Source organism: Dama dama, chromosome 10 (assembly GCF_033118175.1).
Source record: "Dama dama isolate Ldn47 chromosome 10, ASM3311817v1, whole genome shotgun sequence".
In the NCBI taxonomy this organism is placed as follows: domain Eukaryota; kingdom Metazoa; phylum Chordata; class Mammalia; order Artiodactyla; family Cervidae; genus Dama; species Dama dama.
This window is the reverse complement of record NC_083690.1, coordinates 37,093,442-37,115,502: the sequence shown is the minus strand read 5'-3', so window position 1 is coordinate 37,115,502 and position 22,061 is coordinate 37,093,442. Positions and strand designations below refer to the sequence as shown.

Here is a 22,061-nt window from a genome sequence, read left to right as displayed (position 1 = left end):
TTTTCAGTGACTTTCCAAAGAGACGTCCTCTGTTCTCTAGACGTCTAGACTTCCTCCTTGGAGAACGGTTGAGTACCCTTTTCAGGAATTAGGAGCAAAGGTCTGGTTTGGGCACAGCTTGAACTCCGGATAGAGTTGATGCTCTCCAATTTAGTGTGAGGGATCGAGGTTTGGAATGAACTTTTCGGGCACTGGCTGGGATCTGGACTTTCATTTCACCCTGACTGTGGGTTGTCATTTCATTTCATCCTGATGACCAAAGGTTGTCTTGTTCACCCTGATGTCCAAGTTCTACCATAGTGGTGGGTGACACGCAGCACTTGTGGATAGAAGAGTCAGAGTCCACCAAGTCCTCTGTTCTGGACCAGGGAAACTCTGTTTCTCCCTCAAACTCAGCAGCTCCCCCTCCTGCAGCATCAGGAACCTAAAACCAGAGACCGCTCACTGTACTTTCCTTTCATTCATTTAGCCGTCAAGCAGAGATTTAGTGCTTACCTGCCTATGTCGGGGACAGGCCACGGAGTGAGAAACCAAGTATTTACAAAGGCCTGTTATGGAGAATTTTTAAACCATACACAAGTATGGATATATACTGACACATATACAAGTATATTCTGTAGACACAAGCCTATGAAATACATTTTTATTGCAGTATATTGCTAGTTGTGTTAGTTTCTGCTGTACAATGTGTATCTGCATGTGTCTATTCCCTGCTTAAGAAGCATCAACCCATGTCTGCATCATTCACGTGGCACTACAGCCCTTCTATCTCCATATTTTTTTATCACATTGTCGGTAAATATTACATAATGTTTTGCAAAATAAGGACTCTTTTAAATACATGTAACCACAATGCTGTTATCACTTTCCCCAAAGATACATTTTTCCTTGACATATTCAAATATTGAGGAGTCAAATTTGTATAAACAGAGATCTAACCATCAAGGAACTTATAGGCTAGTGGAACAGATAGACAAAGAAATCAGTGATTATCTAGAGTAGCCTGGCATCACATGCTGACATAATTCTACTGACCTAAGCATTTTGTGTGTGGCAGAGAGAGGTAGAGAGTTAATGACACATGGCGATTGGAAGGGAAAAGAGGGAAAGCAATTGAAATATAACAATTTAAATTCTCAGAGATGTTTCTCCTGCTTCCTTCCCCCATGAGCACATGAGTGACATAAGTGTGCTTGGAGATGGGAACCCATGTTTCCTTCAATCAGATTCATTTCCTAACTGCCTTTCAGAGAGTGAGCATGTCACCAGTCTGAACGTAAATTTAGAGTTTAAGGATACATTTTCTTTAAATAACCATTACCTCAACTCAACAAGAGTGAAAGCTTCTGTAGGGTCCAGGGAGTGGAACTTATCTTTCTCACCACAGCAGTAATCAGTCACCAGCCCACAGAAATCTCCTTATGCTACTGGTCCAAGAGTTAAGTTAGAACCTCAGACCTGCAGCTCTTCTGGTTTTTCTGTTTCATTCACTTGTTTCATCTACTGTTGTGGATCCAGGTTCAGTAGGAAGAACAAGGACAGCATAAATCCTTACGTCTACCTGCCTTTTGGAACTGGACCCAGAAACTGCATTGGCATGAGGTTTGCTTTCATGAACATAAAACTCGCTCTCGTCAGAATGCTTCAGAACTTCTCCTTCAAACCTTGTAAAGAAACACAGGTCAGCAGTTCACTTTCTGCATTAATAACGTTTTATTGGGAGTTGTTTTTTAACTGATGGATCTCTATATACCTAGGCAAGTTATCAATTCAAAGGATAACTTATTCTATCAGCCAGAGAATCTGTTCGGAGTCACCTGAAACCTTTAACTGTCAATCACCCCTGAAGGGCTAAACCAGCTGCTTCATAAAGACCCAACTATAAAGGTCGTCTGGAGTCAATGCAGTTAGTATGGCAGGACTGCACACCATGCACTGAATGGAAGAAAGATTTTAAATTTGGCTTCAAATTCACTGGAAGGAAGTGTGTGCACAGTCACGAGAGCAGCAACTTTTCATCATGACTTTTCAGTGATGCTCTTCCCCACCAGAACTTAGAGAGGTTCTTCTGACAGCGGGTCTCAGCCACTGCTTGTATAGTAAAACTGATGGAGAAATTTTGCCATAATGCCTAAGAATCTGGTACATTTTAAATACTCGGTATTTTTACTTAAAATTTAAATCAATAAAGAACACAGGCCAACTTGACTTTGTATCAAGCCTGGTAAAGAATAGGTGCTCAAATAGGTATTTTGTGGAATGAATGAGGGATGAATGTTATCACTATCCCTCTTGACACAGCTCAGAATAAATATAAAGAATCAAAGATAAGAAGGCAAAATTGGACAAAAGTGGTCAAAAGGTGCAAACTTTCAGTTATAAATGAGTACTGGGGCTGTCATGCAAAGCACGGTGACTGTTGTTACCACTTCTGTATGATGTAAGTAAGTGCATCCTAAGACTTCTCTCGCAGGGGAAACAATATTTATTTCTTTTTCTTTTCTTTCTTTATGAGATGATGAGTGTTAACAAAACTTACCGTGGTAATAATTTTATGACCTATATAAATAAATCATTATGCTGTATACCTTAAATATATGCACTGCTATAAATCAATTATATCTCAATAAAAGTGGAAGCTAAAGTCTGATAGGACACGATAAGGGAGTACTGTGAGCAACTTTCTTCCCACATGTTTTATAAATATGTTAAATAAACCAACTCTCTCAAAGACGTAAACTATTAAAATTCATTGAAGGAAATATAGACAGCCTGGCTGTCCCCTTATCTGCCCTTGTACCTACTAAACATATTGAACTGGTAGTTTAAAAAAATCCAATATATATCATGCTAAAAGAAGCTTTGTTGTTGTTGTTGTTGTTTTTGTCATTAAGTCATGTCCGACATTTATAAAGCAGTATCTTGTCTACTTTGCTTTTTTTGTTGTTGTTAGCAGGGCTTCATTAATTGGTTCTCATGTGCTTGTTTAACTGTTGCAGATCCCCCTGAAATTATACACTCAAGGACTTACGCAGCCAGAACAACCTGTTATTCTAAAGGTTGTGCCTAGAGATGGGACCACAAGTGGAGCCTGACTTTCTCTAAGGATTTTCACTCTGATTTTGAAGGAAGCTGCATCTCACAACACCAGAGACGTGATCTACTTTGATAAAACCAATAAATGAAGATGGCCTTCACCTACTGTACTTGATGGTGAGTAGGGATTCTGCATAATCATTTAGCTTTCTCACTGCCTACCTGGATTATTATATATTACGTGTCATACAAAGGAGGTAACTAGTAAGTGCCAGATGCTCAACTTCACAGGTTCTCATAGGACACTCTCCATCTACCCCAGTTAGTACTATCTACTCCTCCTGAGCACTGATCAGAATGAAGATTTCTCAACAATCTTATTGACAGACTTTAATGAAAACAAGAATTAAAATGGTGACTGGAATGATATTTATCTCACAAATTATATTTTGAATATGCTAAATAAAACATTATATTGGGCAAGACAATAAACATCTGTTTACAAGAGTATCACCTGATGCCTTTGTGCACATTAGGGTGGAAGAGTACAACTCAGTCTAGGGATGCAGTGACCAAATACTTTTTGACTATCACAATTGCTGGTGGGTGGGGCCATTTTCAAAACTCCATCTTAACATATTAAATAGGTAAGAGTTAACTGACTATGACTTTGCCCAGTGTTTAGAAATCTACCTTTTAAATCTACCCTTTTAGTTTAAATCTACCTTTTTTTTGGAGCACATATTTTCCATACCTCTTTGTATTCCACCCTCAACTCCCAACCGTCTTAACACAGTAAACATGGAATAAAAGATGGTTGACTGGGGAGAAAGGCTACAAGCACTGGTCATTTTCAGTTGGTGTCAGAAGCTGCACACAGCCCCTCCTTTCCCTTCCCTGCCCCTTCCCTCCCCTCGCCTTCCCCTGCCTCCCCTCGCCTCCCCTGCCTCCCCTCACCTCCCCTCGCCTCCCCTCGCCTTCCCCTGCTCTTCCTACCAGTAGGTGGGCCACAGAGGGTGGGAGCCTCACACATCAGGGTGGGGCCAGAGGAGGCGGCACAGTGGCTCCAAGTCAGAGACCAAGAAAGGAGGGGAGGGTGTCCACAGGGATGGCAGCCGGGAACGGGTGAGGAAACCCAAAATACTCACTTGTAGGGGTGGCCCATAGGGTGAGGGGGTGTTGTGAGTGGAAAGGGATGTATCGTGGATTGGGGTCATAAAGGAGGACTGATCAAGTAATAAGTATGAAAGATGATGGAGGCCAGCATTCTCACTGTTGGAGAAGGAGTCACTGGTTCAGAGATGGAGAAACTAGAAGAAACCCTGTTGGTCAGTGATTGAAACTGAATTATCAGGGTGAATCATGCATTTCTATATAGATAGATGACAGATATATACAGATATAGACAAATAGGTATGTGTTTATGTTTGTGTAGCTACAAAACACATAATACCTACTCCTTTTCCCTAATGCGTGTTAGAGACACCTTCTTAGCAATAAGCACACCTTATACCCAGACCTTGGATTGTAAATATCATTTGCCACTGAAATGAACCAGGGCTCCTTAGAGAAATGGCTGATTCCAGAGTTGGGAAAGTATGTGATGACAATGGACCGTCTTGAGCTAGAAAGCAGGGAAATGTAAACATTGAGGGGGACGTGTTACAAGCCAAGCTGAGGGGACTGTGTACATACATATATATATATATATATATATGTATGTATGTATGTATTTTATATATATATATAAATGTATTATATATATATATAAATGTATTATATATATATATATATATATAAATTGCAACTTGATAAGGAAACTCAAAGCTTCAAAATACTGCTGCTCCAAATGCCCACTAATTATAGAGGGAAAGGGGAGCCTCAGAGCAGAGAAATCTGTCAGACACCCTTTTCATCAAGGGATCAGAGAGCAGCATCAGGAATGGGATAAATTGATGGCACTTCACGTGATGGGAGACAGTGAGAAGAACTTACTTCACCCGTGTGATAATCCTGCCAAGGAGGCAGGAAATCTGAAGAGTCAGACAAACCCAAGCAGGGGAGCATTCTCCTCCTGGTTGGGCTAATACTCCTAGCATCTCGCACACCCCTGTCCTAGCGCTTGTCTCACCAACCTGTAAGCTTCTCCTCCTGGTTTGTAACTGGTTTGGAATCTTTGAAAGAGGCAACATCATGAAAACCAGAGGTGGACTGAACTTGTTGCAGTTGAAGGAGACTACAAAGAGGTGACATCCTAACGTAACTCAAGAGCTGGTCCTTCTGCTACAAGGACGTGGTTGGGCAGGTGGGGACCTGGGGGCTCTGAGGTTAGGTGGTAGTGATGTGATTAACCTCCTGACTTGTAGTTTGTATTGTGGTCACATAGGAGAAGTTGTTGTTTGTGGGTGATACAGCGGTGTGAATTATCAGTTGGCAATTTACTCTGAGATGAATAAGAAAAACAGATCTTTCAACAGTCTCTTCTGTAAGTTTGTGATTGTTGAGGCTGATGGTCACAAAGGCACCTTTTGGCTCATATAGCCCTCACCATCTCTCACCTTAGTCTTCTTTATCTTACTTTATTATAAGGAGGCAGCACCACTCTGACTGAGAGATGAGTGCCTCTGAAGCTGGAGCTCCTGAGTTTAAAATCCCAGCACCGTCCAAGACTGAGTCTAGACTCATCAGTGGCTTTGGGCAAATGAGGACAAGTGGCTTTGGGTAAATGTGGTCTTTGCATTGCTTAGAGCACAGAGTTGGGGCTGAATTTCAACACCGCCATGACCCTCAGCTGAATGGCACTGTACACTCATTAGCTCAGACTCAGTCACTGTCTTAGGTTGGCTTCCTTAAAAGCAGAACCTGATACGGGGTTCTGGCACAAATACTGAGAGAGTGGTCTCAAGGGAAGGGATGTGGGGACCTGAATGGGGCAGAAGGGAAAGCTGAATTGAAGATATGGTTTCTGTGGAGCCCAATCCCACAGGGAGCCTGAGACATATTTGTAATCCAAAGTGGATTCCAGTTGGAGGCAAAACCAGCCTTCTACACCCCATCATAGACTGGCCCTCCCATCTCCCAGGATGTACAAACTCCCCGGTGAATAAGCTTTAGTTTGGCCCAGGGAGATTATCCAGAGGTTGGGTGGCCTGTAATGAGTAGCATCCAATACTCCTAGTGATTCAGGGTGAGAATGAGTGACTCAGCCCAGGGAAAAGGATCTGGTAACTGCCTGGAAGTCCTGACTGAATCTTATAAATACGCTGTGTCCGTAAGAAGGGAATGTGCTCTTCTTACTCCTGTTTGTTCCTTTGGGATTTTATCTTTTCCTTGCCAACAGTGGACTCAAGTTTGGGAACTTTCTAGAAACAATTGTTCCCCCAAGCCAGGAGGAGGAGAGTGGGGGAGGGGTGGATTCCAACCTAGGGAGCCTTGGCATCCTACAGGGTTGGGGAAAGTGGGGCTGGAGGTCTCACTCAGGGCCCTGAACTCACACAGGAGGACAGACACCCCTAACCCCAATTAGAATCCAGGAAATAATGTCCTAAACATTTGTGACTCAGTATCTCCACACACAGCAGGTGGTAAAACGAGCCATTTAGACACAACCAATAAAGAAGGACAAAATGAAGAGTTCACACTGAGCAAACTCCTAACAATTTTAATTATTTTTCACTGTAATTTCCTGACAAAAGATACATTCCATAGTTTGTGTTTACTCTAGAAGTCTTGATACTAGTTAACTGTTTATGAACTCATATGAGTGCACATTTCTAGCGGGTCTGCTAAGGGTCAGGTATCTGATGGGTGAGGCCACATGTTCTCTTTAGTCAAAGCTACCATGAGGCCAACTTGCAGATCCAGGACCCCAGCCCTTCAGGCCATGGATCAGGGGCTTGTTTGGTCTGGCATGCACTCCTTTAGGAGGAAAAGACATAGCTGTTAACTCTCATTTTATAGTTTAGGCAACTGAGGCTGAGGAGGTTTAAATAACTCACCCAGGGCCTTTATATCAGTCATGTTTTGTGGATCCCTACTAGCCAACTGTCTATATAGCAGAGAGCATAGTTGTCCCTGGAGCCCATAGAAGGCTCAGGGGCCTCCTGAAGCAGGTTCCCTCCACACTCTTTCCTCTCCTTTCTCTCCTTCTATCTCTGGCAATCAAACCAGTCGATCCTAAAGGAAATCAACCCTGAATATTCATTGGAAGGACTGATGCTGAAGCTAAGGCTCCACTATTTTGGCCACTTGATGCAAAGAGCCAACTCATTGGAAAAGGCCCTGATGCTGGGAAAGATTGAAGGCAGGAGGAAAATGGGATGACAGAGGATGAGGTGTTTGGATGGCATCGCTGACTCAATGGACATGAGTTTGAGCAAACTCTAGGAAATGGTGAGGGACAGGGGACCTTGGTGTGCTACAGTCCATGGGGTCGCAGAGAGTTAGACATGACTGAGCAACTGAACAACAATATCTCTGGCAAATTCTTACAGATTCTTAACCATTTGGATTTTTTATTTTAGTTACAGAAAATCAAAGTTCAGAAATCTTATTGCATCACAACCACTATGATGGTTATAAATAAAAAAGGTAAAAAGCAAATGTTGGTGAGAATGTGTACAAATTGGATGGCTCATTCATGCTGGTGGGATTGTAAAGTGGTACAACCATCATGGAAAATGTTTGGCAGCTCCTCTGCAAGGTTGGCATAGACTCAAGAATTGCACTCTTGGATAGATGTCTTGGAGAACTGATAACAGTTTCTCAAATACACGTATCTTCATATCCATTGCAGTGCTATTCCCCAAAGCAAAAGGGTGGAAACAAAATCAATGGATGAATGGATAAACAAATTGTTGTGTATCCATACATGATGATACAAACTTATTTTTAAGGCAAAACAAAAATTTTTTTCTTTCTTTTAAAATTGGAGTATAGTTGCTTTACAATGTTGTGTTAGTTTCTGCTGTAGAGTGAAGTGAATTAGCTATATGCCTACCTACATCCCCCCTTCTTGGGCCTCCCTCCACCCCCCCAATCCCACCCATCTAGGTCACCACAGAACACCAAGCTGAGCTCCCTATGCTAAACATAATATTATAAAGCAACTATATCCCGATTTTAAAAAAGAAAAGGGTTGAACAAAAAAGGTTGACAACAACAAAAAAACGAAAAAAGAAAATTCCTTCTCTACATTTGGGCCACCCTCTCCCTTTAGGGTACCTTGTGCAAATGCATTAACCAGCCCTCTTAGACGACATAAGAATGCCTACTTCATGTCAAGAGCAGTTTTCTCTGGTGCCAGCAAGAGGACTCCTTAGAGACAACGATCCCTTTAATCTTGTAAGGGTGCAGATCTGGGTTGCGTAAACTGTCAATATGTCATTTGATGTATAACCTTTTCACTCAAAAACTTCCCTAGCTTTGCTTTGACCTCCAATGTTAGGAACAGTCCTCAGAGCTTTCTGAAATATTGTCTCTTGGGTTATAATCCTTAGACTGGCTGAAAGAAAATTTTCTGTTTCTTTCTTAGATGGACTATTAATTTTTTAATCCACAAATAGAATAGTATTCAGCCATTGAAAGAGTGAAGTACCGAATGCATGGTGTAAGAGGAATGAACCTTGAAAACCTAAATGAAAGAATCCAGGCACAAAAGGCCACATATTACATGAATCTATTTATATGAAACATCAGAAATAGACAAATCTACGAAGAGATATTGAGCACATTTTCATATTCCTGTTTGGCCATTTATGTGTCTTCTTTGGAAAAAGTCTTTTCAATTCTTCAGCCTATTTTTTAATCTGATTTGTGTGTGTGTGTTTTGGCTATTGAGTTGTGTGGGTTTCTGATATATTTTGGATATTAAACCCATATCAGGTAAATGATTTGTAAATATTTCCCCCATTCTCTAGGTTGACTTTACATTTTTTTATGGTTTCCCTTTCTGTGAAGGGCTTCCCTGATAGCTCAGTTGGTAAAGAATCTTCCTGCAATGTAGGAGACCCCAGTTCAATTCCTGGGTTGGAAAGATCTGCTGGAGAAGGGATAGGCTATCCACTCCTACATTCTTGGACTTCCCTTGTAGCTCAGCTGGCAAAGAATCCACCTGCAATGTGGGAGACCTGGGTTCGACCCCTGTGTTGGGAAGATCCCCTGGAGAAGGGAAAGGCTACCCACTCTTGTATGGCCTGGAGAATTCCATGGACTACGGGGTTGCAAAGAGTCGGACACTACTGAGCAACTTTCACTTCACTTCACTTGCTGTGAAAATCTTTTGCTTTTTAGTTTAACAGGGTCCCACTTGTTTCTTTTTGCTCTCATTCTTTTTGCTTTTGGTGCCATATCTAAAAAATATTGTCAAGACTGATGTCAAGGAGCTCGTCCCTTATGTTTTCTTCCAGGAGTTTTGTGGTTTCAGGTCTTACTTTCAAGTCATTAATCCTGTTTGAGATGATTTTCATAAATTATACACCAAATGATTTGTGAGGTTGAGCATCCTTTCATGTGCTTGTTGACCATTTGTATAACTTGCTTGGAAAAATGTCTTTTCAAGTCCTTTGCCCATGTTTATGTTATTTTACTGTGATTATCTTTGAATTGTAGTCATTTTTGTATATTCTGGATGCTAACCTCTTATCATGAAGCTTTTCCCTTGTGTTTTCTTCTAAGAAGAAAATAATAGTTTAATAGTTTTAGTTCTGACATTTAGATATTTGATACATTTTCACTTAATGCTTTGTATAGTGTAAGGTAAGGGTCTAGCTTTATGCTTTTGCATGTGGATATCCAGTTTTCACAGCACAGTTATTGAAAAGATTGTCCTTTTCCCATTGAATGATCTTAGTATCCTTGATGATAATAATCTCATTATATATATGAGGGTCTTTTTCTGAGGTGTCTATTCCATTCCATTGGTCTGTACATCCCTATATATGGTAGTATCACATTTTTTTGATTACTATAAATTTGTAGTATGTTTTTAAATCAGAAAGTTTTCAGTGAGTTTTCTAGTTTTAGTCTTTTCCAGGATTGTATTGGCTATTTGAGGTCCCTTGATTCCACATGAATTTTAGGATAGATATTTCTTTTTTTGAAAACAAAATGCCACTGAGATTTTGGTAGGTTTTGCCTTGGCTCTGTAGATCAGTTTGGGTAATAAAGAGGTCTTAACAATATAAATATTTCCAATCCATAAACATAGGATATCTTTCCATTTATTTACATACCTTTACCTTCTTTCAGCAGTGTTTGGTAGTTTTCAGCATACAGATCTTTCACTTTCTTGGATAAGTTAATTCCTAAGTATTTTATTCTATTTGATTTCTATAGGAAGTGGGAAAAAGTTGGACCCTTACCTTACACCATTTTCAAAATATAACTGGAAATATATCAAAAACCTAATGTAAGAGCTAAAACTATGAAACTCTTAGAAGAAAGCACAGAGAAAATTTCATGACATTGTATTTACAGTGTTTTCTTGGATATGACACAGAAATCCCAGGCAACAAAAATAAAAATAAATAAACGGGAATATATATCAAAATTTTAAAACACATTCATCAAATGAAACAATCAACAGAGTAAAAGGCAACCAATGGAATGACAGAGATATTTGTAAGCCCTATAGAAGATAAAGGGTTAATATCTAGAATATATCAAGAATAATTACATTTATAGAGTTAGATGGCATCATTAGCTCAATGGACATGAGCCTGAGCAAACTCCAGGAGATAGTGAAGGACAGGGAAGCCTGGCGTGCTGCAGTCTGCGGGGTCGCAAAGAGTTGGATATGACCAAGCAACTGAACAACAATGAACAACAGTAACTCTTTCCCAAGACGGGGTCATAACGTGCTATACTATTTACCTTTGGCAGATGTTAGCATCACATGAATAATCATCCGTCAACTTAGCTCAGATTGTTTCATTTCCAAATAATCTTATGGCATTCTGGACAAGGTCGTAGTTGGATGTGTATGTGTGTAGAGGGTGGGGGTGGGCGTAGCCAAGAACAACCACGCTCTGTAACTAGGATTGTGAGCTAGCTGTTTGTATCAGACCCTTGTGCCTTCAGGAACAACCCAGGCACCATTTCTCTGAAAATTCTCTCTACTTGATATTGGAGTGTTACAACACAAATCCAACCTTAGGGCTTTGTGTATAACATAGTACCCTACTCATGAGGGGCAGCTCATCTTATTATAGAATGGCAAAAAGCTATTTCTCAACGAGAAGATACTCACGCATCAAAGAAAGCATAACTTTGCTCCCAAGCATGAAGTATTTTTCTTCTGAAGATGGTCCCGGGACTGAATAACTAGTAGGAAAAGCAAGATCTAGATATTTGTCTGTGGCTTTGGCATCCCTCAGCCCGCTAGACTCCAGGAAAGTTCACTGAGATGTCAAGTCTCTGCATCTACATGGGAGTAATATGTGGCTATCTTTCATGTCTCGTGAGATAGTAAGACAATCTAGGTCCCTTTCATTTATTAATCCATACAACAAGTAGTTATTGAGTACTTATTTCATCTCAGACTCTTTTCTTGGCATTGGTGAGACAACAGAAAACAAAGTAAAACTCCTTACCCTCTTGAAAATGTCACTCTAGGAAGCAGACAGTAAGAATAGAATGCTATGCAGTATCAGGGAAGTATGATCATAAGGTAGGATCAGGGGACAAAGAGTGAAGAGTCTGCTTTAAGTAGGCTCATCAGGGAGGCATGTTTGGGCAAGATTCCATTTGAAAAGAGATCAAAAGGAAATGAAAGAGTGTCTAGCACTGTGAAGACTTGATCTTTGTACTTCTCAGCCTCCAAAACTGTGAGAAATAATGTCTGTTGTCTAAGTCACCCAGTCTTGGTACTGTTGTTATAGCAGCCCAAATGGACTAAGAGAGTACCGTAAGGGGCTTCGATGCCTGAGAGCAAGTGAGAATACTGGAAATGTTGTTAACCACTTCAATTTTGCAGTAGTCTTCAAGGCTCTGGACCCTTGAAAAAAATCATTGCAGTTTACAAAGAACAATTTAAGGAGCTGATAGGAATTCCACTAATGTACTCAGGATAACTGCACTTGTGATCTTTGAGTGATAAGGTCTCTCCCCAGCACCCTCCTCAGAGCCTTAGCTACATCCTTATTCCGGAGAGTATAAATCAATGGATTTAATGTGGGAGTGATGATGCTGTAGAACACAGAACCAACTTTGTCTTGCAGTGGAGTGCGCTGGGACCTGGGCCTCATATATGAGAAGATGCAAGCACCAAACCAGAGGGAAACCACAGTGAGGTGAGAGCTGCAAGTGGCAAAGGCATTTCTCTTACTCCCAGCTGCACGCATCTGAATGACACTGTGGAGGATGAAGACGTAGGATGCAGAAATCAAGAGGATGGGGAGGAGGAGGAGGAAGAGGGTACTGATGTATACTGTGGCCTCATACACAGGGATGTCTCCACATACCAGCTTCACAACAGCTGGAAACTCACAGTAGAAGTGGTGGATTTGTCGAGGCCCACAAAAAGGGAAGTGCATCAAGCTTGCCGTGTAAATTAGGGAATTCAGGGATGCTCCCAACCAAGACATGGCAGCCATCATTAGCGTCACCTTTCTGTTCATGAGAACAGTGTAGCGCAGTGGATGACAGATGGCAACATAGCGGTCGTAGGACATGAAAGCTAGGAGAAGACACTCCGCCCCACCCAGAGTCAGATAGAGGAAGTGCTGGGTCGCACAGCCCACAAAGGAGATGGACTTCTGGCCAGATAGGTAGTTGGTCGCCATCTTGGGGATGGTTGTAGAGACGTGCATCAGATCCATGAGGGAGAGCTGGCTGAGGAGGAGGTACATGGGTGTATGAAGCCGGGGATCAGCACAGATGAGGAGAAGGGTGAGGGTGTTGCCACTCACGGCAATAAGGAAGACCACCATGGTCAAGGAGAAAAGGAAAAGGTGGGCGAGAGAGTCATCAAAGAGCCCTTCCAGGCTGAAGTCTGCCAGAGAGGACTGATTCCTCTGCCACGTCTGCCCTCCCTCAGCCCCTGGGAAACAGGAAGCGGAGATGAAATGTGGTGTCAGAAATACTGGGGTTCATCCAACCTGACAATAAGCATCTTTCCATCCACAGAAGAATTTTGAAGAATAATATTTTTCTAGTTCTAATTATTCAACAGCTCTGATTATTGACGTTTCTCTATTTTAAAAAAAGAGGACTTCAAATCCCTGCTTACTAACATGATCACTCTGAAGTTTCAGAATACCTAGACTCTATTAGTGCTAGACTTCTAAACAAGTCTCTCCTCATTAAGGAAGATATATATATTTATATGTGTATATATACACATGTTCTTTTTTAAGTATATATACTTTAAAGGTACACTCTAAATTTTATATATGATATAAATATTATATATATACATATATACATACAGATCTTTTCTTACAACAGTCAGGGTTTAACCAGAAAAGCTGAACTACTAAGAGATTTATACATACATATACATTTAATGGATTGTATAGAAACTTGGCCTTACTTGACTGTGAAAGCTGGTTAAGCAGTCTATGTAAAGCTGTCACCTTTCTATCTGATTCTAGAACTTGAACTCCATGAGGCAAGCAGTCAGGACGGGAAGATGGGTATAAAAGTGTGGCAGCTCAAGGTCAGGCTAGAACCCACAAACGAGACATAAATCCCACAAGGGCAGACTGAAACGCATGTCACTCTTGTCGCCTCTGGAACTGATGACATGGTTTCTCTTGCCCAAGCTGGAGGCCTGCTTAACAAGGCTAAACGTACAGTCCTGGCCCCGAAGTCGGAGAAGCTAGAGAGAGATCAAGGGGAAGACGGAGTAACTGCTGGTCCACAGCCGCCTCACACCAGTGAGGGGAGTCAGCACATCAGCAACAGCAGATGCTTCCCTCTGCCCTCTAAATCTTCCCGAGAATCTCTCAGGTGGCCCACCTTCACCAGAAACTCACAGCAACGGGAACTGTAGTAAATGTAGTTCATCCTAGCCAAGAAGACACATTAAAAAAAACCCTCAGAGTTCCTCTTCAGTATATTTGGCAAACATATACTTAACACATCTCCTTAAATGACACATAATCCCCAAATAAACACAACAAAGCCATCCTTCTGCCTCCTGTAACTATCCTGCACACAATCAAAAATATGCAAATATTCACAGCAAAACAAGGAAGAAATATCCACTACTGTGGTCCACAAAATGAGTCATCCTTTCCAACTGCTAACCTCTTCTGTGGATGCCAGCCTTCTTTCTCCGTGCTGTTCATGCCAGTGGACTCACAGATTTGCTACAGCAGCATGGATAGAGGCTCTACATGGGCCCAATAACATGGACTTGTACTCACCACGGCCAGTCTAGCCACCACTGAGTGCCCATCCACCAACAGAGACCCAGCTTTGAGCCCCTAATATGATATCATCCCATAGTGATATCAAACACTGATTATAGGCTGATTATACTGGATAGCTTCCTTATTGAAGGGACTTTACTTTTTTTTTTATTGGAGTTGACACTTTAGATTTGCCTCCCTTCCCTACAACGCTGCTACCAAAACTACCACCTATGGATATACACGATGCTCTGTTCACCATAATGTTACTCCATGAAGTAGTGTTATTACTGCCGAATAAAGAGTTCACTTCACAACAAATGAAATGTGGGGATGGGCCCATGCTGGAGGAATCCATTGGTCTATTCCATACTCTCCAGCACCCTGAGACAACTGACCTAACAGGCTTCTAAAGACTCAAGTACAGCACCTGATAGTTGACAACACCTCATATTGCTGGGACATTGTCCTCTAAGATGTAGTATATATTCTAAATTTCTATATCAATTTATGGTGCTGTTTCTCCTATTGCAACCATTCAGGGGCCAGAAATCAAGAGGTGGAAGTGGGAGTGAGTCCCCCACTGTACCATTTATAACTGGGATCCACTGCCAACATTTTTACTCTCACACATTTCAGCTCTGCCAGTTACAAAGGAAAGAATTCCTTCATCAGGCAACACAATTTCATTTACTGAGAGCTGAGACTGCCACCCTGCCACTTTGGACTCTTCTTATCACTGAATCAACAAGCAAAGAAAGTTGCTCTGCTAGTGGTTGTGATAGACCCTGACGAGCAAGGGAAAACTGAGTTGCTACTACATGGGAATAAGGAGGAACAAGTCTGGAATTCAGATTTCCTAGGGTGCACTCTGTACTCAAATGTCCAGTGATGAAAATCAGTGGAAAATCACAACAACCCAATTCAAACAAGACTACTAATGGCCCAGATCCTTCAGGAGTGAAGGTTAGGGTTGTGCTTCCACCCAAAAAGTAACCGTGACCCACTGCAGACAAAGGGAAGATGGAATGGGTAGTGAAAGAAGGTATGTAGAAAAAGCACCCGTGACCATGTGAGCAGCTGCAGAATGAAAACCTGAAATATTATAGGCATTTCTTTCTTATTGATGTGGGACTACCTTATGTGTAGATATATTTACCAATTACTTCTGTTTATTCCACTCAGTCATTCTTTTGTCTAACATAAGATATATTAATATGGTTAGCTTCATATCTCAGTATTTAAGTTACAGGACATAAAAGGGGAGTGTGAATTAGGAGTAAAATTAATTTTACCTTTTTTATGGGAAAAAGGTTAGTATATTTTATTTGCTCTTCTTGGGGGAGGGTTACATGTTTTTTGGTTGTACGTGGGCTAGTTGTATCCAGGTGGGTGGAAGAGTACGTTGATATTGCCTTTATTTGAAGATTAAGTATAGTTTAAAGAGAGGTGCATGGGTGCCAAGGTGACACATAACAAACCCACCATAATTATGTATTTGAAAACAGGAACGATATGACCTAGGAAGACCTGAGATCATGAAAATTACAAATCAGGCTGATAAAGCTAGGATTATAACATTTAACCAGCCAAATTTTCCAATCAGCCCTTTACCTAATTCTCACATGAATACTGATCAGAATGAGAGCTCAATCTCCATGGTGAAAGTGAACTTTAAAAAAAAAAAAAATACTCTAAATTGATCCCCAAATACCCACCCTATCCCTTTTTGTGTTTTTCCTTCTATGCATCGTCCTGGATCTTCCTATATTCCAGATTACTTACTTTTTGGAGTGAAGAACTCTGGACTGGATGTGTTCTTCTGGGTGTAATTTGACCAGTAATCTCTCTCCATTTCATGCAGCAGAGAGCATCTTTAGGGCTGTCACCTCGCACGGTTATTTCACACTCAGCTTCCCGTGGTCTGAGAGCCCAGTGCTCCCCACATCCCCTCTGGTCATTCCAGCCCCATCAGAACATCCATACATTTCCCTTTACTTAGGGATCCATATACTTCCCTCTTTTCTCGTTAGTTTCTATCTTTTTCTGTAAATCTCCATAGCATAATAAATTTTCCCATCGTCTGATTCCTGTCTCTCTTCCTCCCATAGGAACTTCACTAATAGTTTCCCTAGTCTGATTTATGTCCCTCAAGAGACTTTCCTCTGCCTTCTCAGACTGCTTTCCTCGTGGACTCACCAATCGTCACCCTGTAACTTAAGGGTTCCAGTAATATGCTGACATGCCAGAGGATGCCTTAGTTTCAAGTAAAGGTTTCTTGTGGGGAACACAAGTACAGTAGTGAAATAGAGGATGCAGAATAATTCCACACTGACACACATGTTAGCTACTAAACATCCAAACAGGTCCTTTCTGAGATGCTCATCACATTCCCATCGTAACTCTTAAAACTGCCATTTACTGAGGAATAGCACAGAGGGTATCATCTATACAGTCTTTATTGTTTACACTGATTCTCTTAATGACAGAGCATCAGCAGGAACAAGACAATATGTAATTCTGGAACGCTCTTGCAAAATGTGTTCAAATTTTGAATTCTATCATCATGCATCAGGACAAATTGAGTAACTAAACTTTTCTTTAATCTGTTAGTTTAGCCTTTGAATCATGCATATGCTTTCTCTGCCCCCAAACATATAAGCCACCTCTCCATCCAAAGATAGCAATGAGCACTTGAATCATAACAATTTACGTTAATGTTTCCTGGTTAAGAAGCTATACTTAATACCAGTGTCATCATCAGTGAGTCCAAAGTCAGAAGAAAAATCTATTTTGTATTTCATGTTCTATTGGATCATTCAAGGCACTCTCTTCTTAGCTTTACACCTCCTTTCCCTTTTAATGAAGTAAGAATCTGGCTCTAGCACTGGTGTTTTGAGAATAAGCCCCTTCCTGACGACATGACGTTTCCTCAGCAGGAATCATAACAGCTAGAATGAGGAAATACCTGGCCTGACATGAGCCAATCCTGAAGAAAGAGGAGCATCATCTGTGAGGAATAAAACTTCCCTAAACCCAGAGGATCTATGTCAGCTGAGGCAAACTGGGGAGACTAAGTACGTGGCATCAGGGATTCCCACCCAAAGGACACATCCTAAATCTCTTCTGGAAACCATTACTCAGGATGCCAATTAGGCTTGCATTGTGCATGAGATAAGCATTCCCGAAGGGCTTTGCTTGAAGTTTGTTGGTAGGGGTCAGGGGACTGGGATATTTTGAAGACTGTGGCTCAGAAGATAACATGGGAATTTCATCTCCAAGGGCCAGTTAACCATGGAGAGAAACAGTTCCTAGAGTCCCTGGTTGATTTTACCATCTTGAAACCCAGACTCTCTTGCCCCCTTTCCATCCAACCCTTTGGAGAAGACAATCCGAGGAAGATCCAGTCTCTGTTGCCCACAGGACCCAGTGGCAGATTTCCCCCTGCGCCATACCACAGGAGAAACGGTAAGGAATGGAGACTGGTGATCACCAATAGTACCTCCCGTCCTTGCTGCTGGTCATTCTCCAGTTTTTTAGACTACATTGGTATAACATGCGGAAAGACTTCAGATATAGAATGTTTAAAAGTGGTGTAGCTCTACATCTCCTCATTTAGTCCCATCTCAGTATGCCCTCCTCTTCCTCTCCATTACCATTACCATAAGAGGTAAAGGATCTGTTGAGATATTCTTTGCTTCTCTATCCCAACTCCGATACTGAAATGTCTTATTTCACTGAGTTTATCTTGTTTATTCTTTGAGTAGATTCACTGTATCACCACTCTCTTCAAAACTTCTAAGGATTTACTTGGTGCTCTCATTCTTACGAGCATATAATACCCTTCTAGTTAAAGTAGTTACAGCATTTATACGTTGATTTATTGACCAATATTTGATGATCATCTGCTAAGTTCCAAGCACTGCATTGTGCACAGTGACAAGCAGGCAAGCATGCTGTCTTCCCCCCTGAGACCTAGAGAGAACAAATAAATATACTATGCCATGTTGGGTTAACAGCTTGTATTAATCCACATTCTTCAAATGCCAATGATATTAAAACAAAACTTACACTATCTTAAGGGAAGGTTGTGGGATCACAGCAGTGAATAGGGTAGAACTAATCTCTGCATCAGCTAGAGCCGGTTACTTGAATCACGTCAATGCCTTCTTTTCCATCTTTCATCTTGGCCTGGGTCTCTAGTCTCATTCTCTCAGACATTTTTAGATGGAGAGTGCCCATACGGCTGGAAGCTCTTATGCCATACTTTTAGCTTGAAATCCAACACTCCTCCACCTCCAATTGAGAAAACTCCAGGGAAGAAATCTGTTCAACAGTTTGGCCCTGTGGCCACCCCCTTGGAGCAATCACTCTGTGTCAGAGCCTGAAGTAAAAGGACAGACCTCCCTGGGACAGGTGCCTATCTCTTGCAGTGGTTGGAGAGGTAGGCTGGTGATAGAACAAGGAAAACAGAGAGTGGGAATGGAGTAGTATTACAAAGAAAGTGTGGCTGTGAAGGGGTGATGTTAGAAGCAGGGAAGGAGTGTGTGACAGACAAAACAATGCATATCCATTGCTAAATGATGATATAGAAGAATTTGCTATGCTACAGCAAAACAGGGAGATCACTGTCACAAACTGGGTCACAAGAGAAAGCCTCTTTTTAAAATGGCATCTAAGCTGAGATCTCTAAATTGAGATAAGGATTATCCAGAAAATTGAAGGTAAAAAGAGATCCAGATAAAGTCAAAGATGTACAAAATCCATAAGTTGAAAAAAAAAAAATCTTGATGTAATTAAGGAGCTGAAAAGAAGCCAGTATGACAGTAGATGCAATTGCAGAGCAAAGTAGGAGATGCCACATAGATAAAAGCATGAGGAGAAGGGGGAAGAAGGAGAGGGTGGAGAGAAAGGGAGGGAGGGAGAGGTGAGGAAGGAGGGAAGCTAGAAAAACCAAAGAAATGGTGTGGGAGGGAGGAGGATGGAAGAGAAGAAGGAGAAAGGAGGGGGGGAAAGCAAAATCCAATAAATTTTTATTCAAAGAAAAATGTGAGTTCTTAGAAACTTTTCAAGTAAGGAAGCATCAAGATACAACCACTCAAAGCTGGGAAAAAGAACTGCCTTGACCTGGACCTAAGCCAGGCCATGAATAGTGCCTATTCCCACCAGCCAAACTGGAAAACCAGTTTGGAGTACTGGGTGTAATCCTCAGAAGAGCCTTGCCTCAGTGGTGAGGAATAATTCAACCTAGACTAAACCCTGTTGTGATTCTACTTAACAAATCCTAAAAGCAAAACCCAAAAGGATCAGATTCCCAATGACTGCATTCCAAAAATTAAAAAAAAAACTCAAGAATATTTTTAGGAGTGCAAAAATATCTAACACACAAGATAAATTTCACAATGTCTAGCATTCAATAAATCATCATAATAATAACCAGGCTTGCAATTAAACAAAATGAATAGAAAAATCAGTGACTTGAAATCTACTCAGAACTGACACTCCATAGACAATTTGAAGTATTCTATTGACTATATTGATTAGATCAGACAGAACCCTGGTGGTCTAGTGGTTAGGACTCCAGGCTTTCACTGCTTTGGCCCCAGGTTCAATCCCTGGTTAGGGAACTGAGATCCTGCAAGTCATAGGACACAACAAAAAGAAAAAAAAGACAAAGACATTAAATAATTTATTACAACATATTCCATACATTCAAAATGATAGAGTAAAGATTAAATATGTTAATAAAGACATATTTTAAAGAAGATAAAACAGAAGCGCGCACACACACTAGTTTCTAGAGTTGATAGCTACAATGTCAGAAATGAAAAACACATCAGAGGATCAGCAGCAGATAGGACATTGCAAAAGGAAATATTAATGCATAAAGACATAGCAATAGAAACTACAAGAGATGAAATAAGATAGAAACTAAAAAATCAATGAACAGAGTATCTGTGAGCTTTAGGACAACCTTGAATGGCCTAATATATATATGTATAATTGGAGTATTGAAAGAGAGGGAACAGAAAGGATAGAGAAAATATTTGAAGAAATAATAAACACTACTCACTAACTAGACCTAATTGAGAACATCCCCTCCAACAAAATAATAATACACATCTTTCGAGTGCCTATGAAACATTTATCAAGATACATCCTGTCACAAATGGCAGGATTTCCTTTAAGGCTGAATAACATTTCATTGTATGTACATGCCACACTTTCTTTATCCATTCACCTGATAATGGACTTTTGGGTTGCTCCCGTGTCTCAGCTATTGTAAATAACGCTGCAGTGAACATGTGAATGCAGGGATATCTTTGAGGTACTGATTTCACGGCCTTTGGATATAGAGTCTGAAGTGGGATTGCTAGATCATATGGTAGTTCTACTTTTACTTTTTTGAGGAACCTCTCTTCTATTTGTCATATTTTTTATTCTCTTGATAACAGCCGTCCAAACAAGTGTGGGTTTTGTGGTTTTGATGTGCATTTCCGTGATGACTGTTCACATTGAGCTCCTTTTCTTGTAAGTTGTTTTCAGAAAAATGTCTTCTTCAGAAAAATGTCTCTTCGGATCTTTTGCCCATCCTTAACAAGACCATTTAATTTTGGGTATTGAGTTGTAGGAATCCCTTATATATTTTGATGTTACCTGGCAAGCTACAGTCTATGGGGTCACAAAGAATTGGACATGACTGACTGAGCACAATCCTTTATCAGATTGTGGTTTAAAAATATTCTTTGGAAAAATGTCTCTTCAGATCTTTTGCCCATTCTTAATAAGGTCACTTATTTAATCTTGTTTTTGAGTTGTAGGAATTTCTTATATATTTTGGTTATTAATCCTTTATCAGATTGTGGCTCAAAAATATTTTCCCTCGCTCTGGGGGTTGCTTTTTAATTTTGTTGATTAATTCCTTTGCCGTGCAGAAGCTTTTTAGATTGATATCATCTTGCTTATTTTTGCTCTTGTTGCCTGCGCTTTCTGGTGTCATACTCACAAAGTCATTGCCAAAGCAAGTTTCAAGCTTTTTCTCAATTCTTCTAGAATTTTTATCTCTGGGGGTCTTACATTTAACTACATAAGCCATTTTTAATTGATTTTTGTGTGTGGTACATGATAAGGACTTGATTGTTTCTTTTTTATGTGTATATCCAGTTTTCCAAAAAGCACTTATTGAAAAGGCTTATCATTTTCTCCACTGTATTGAAAAGTAGTTAACCAAAATGTCAAATTTTAAATTACTTTTAAACTAAGTATAGCTCTTTAAAGATCCAATAACTGAAATAAAGTAAAACTTTAAAATATTTTATTAAACCAAAAGAAGGCAGGAAAACAGTAATAAAAAAAAAAAAAAACTTGGTTTTAATTTTTATTTTTGGCTGCACTGCACTGCATGGAGGATCTTAGTTTCCCAACCAGGGACTGAACCCATGCCCCCTGCATTGGGAGCACGGAGTCTTAACCACTGAACTACCTGGGAAGTCCTGGGGGAAAAAAAATTTAAGCAAATTCAAAAATATCAATTTTCATTAAAGGAAGACTAAAAAGTCTTTCACTACCCACAAAGTGACATATTGTTTGAAGGTAGACTCAGACCAAAAGCCAGAGATTTTTACAGTTGGGTAAAGCAGCATGACTTGAAAGTGTGTGCGTCATGCTGAG

General features: G+C 40.6%; 2 protein-coding genes across 2 annotated transcripts in view; one reads left to right on the top strand and one right to left on the bottom strand.

Moving 5' to 3' along the window:
- LOC133063801 (cytochrome P450 3A28) overlaps positions 1-22,061 on the top strand; it is an 89,294-nt gene that overhangs the window by 30,112 nt on the left and 37,121 nt on the right. Inside the window, exons 13-14 of the mRNA XM_061153604.1 lie at positions 1,519-1,681; positions 3,000-3,213. Of these exons, the coding sequence (XP_061009587.1) occupies positions 1,519-1,681; positions 3,000-3,095 (259 nt within the window). The 3' untranslated portion in view covers positions 3,096-3,213. The remainder of the gene's footprint in view (positions 1-1,518; positions 1,682-2,999; positions 3,214-22,061) is intronic.
- On the bottom strand, positions 12,099-16,101 carry LOC133063248 (olfactory receptor 2AE1). The gene has a single exon (XM_061152367.1). It carries the CDS (start codon positions 12,963-12,965, stop codon positions 12,099-12,101), a length of 867 nt encoding a protein of 288 aa, XP_061008350.1. The 5' UTR covers positions 12,966-16,101.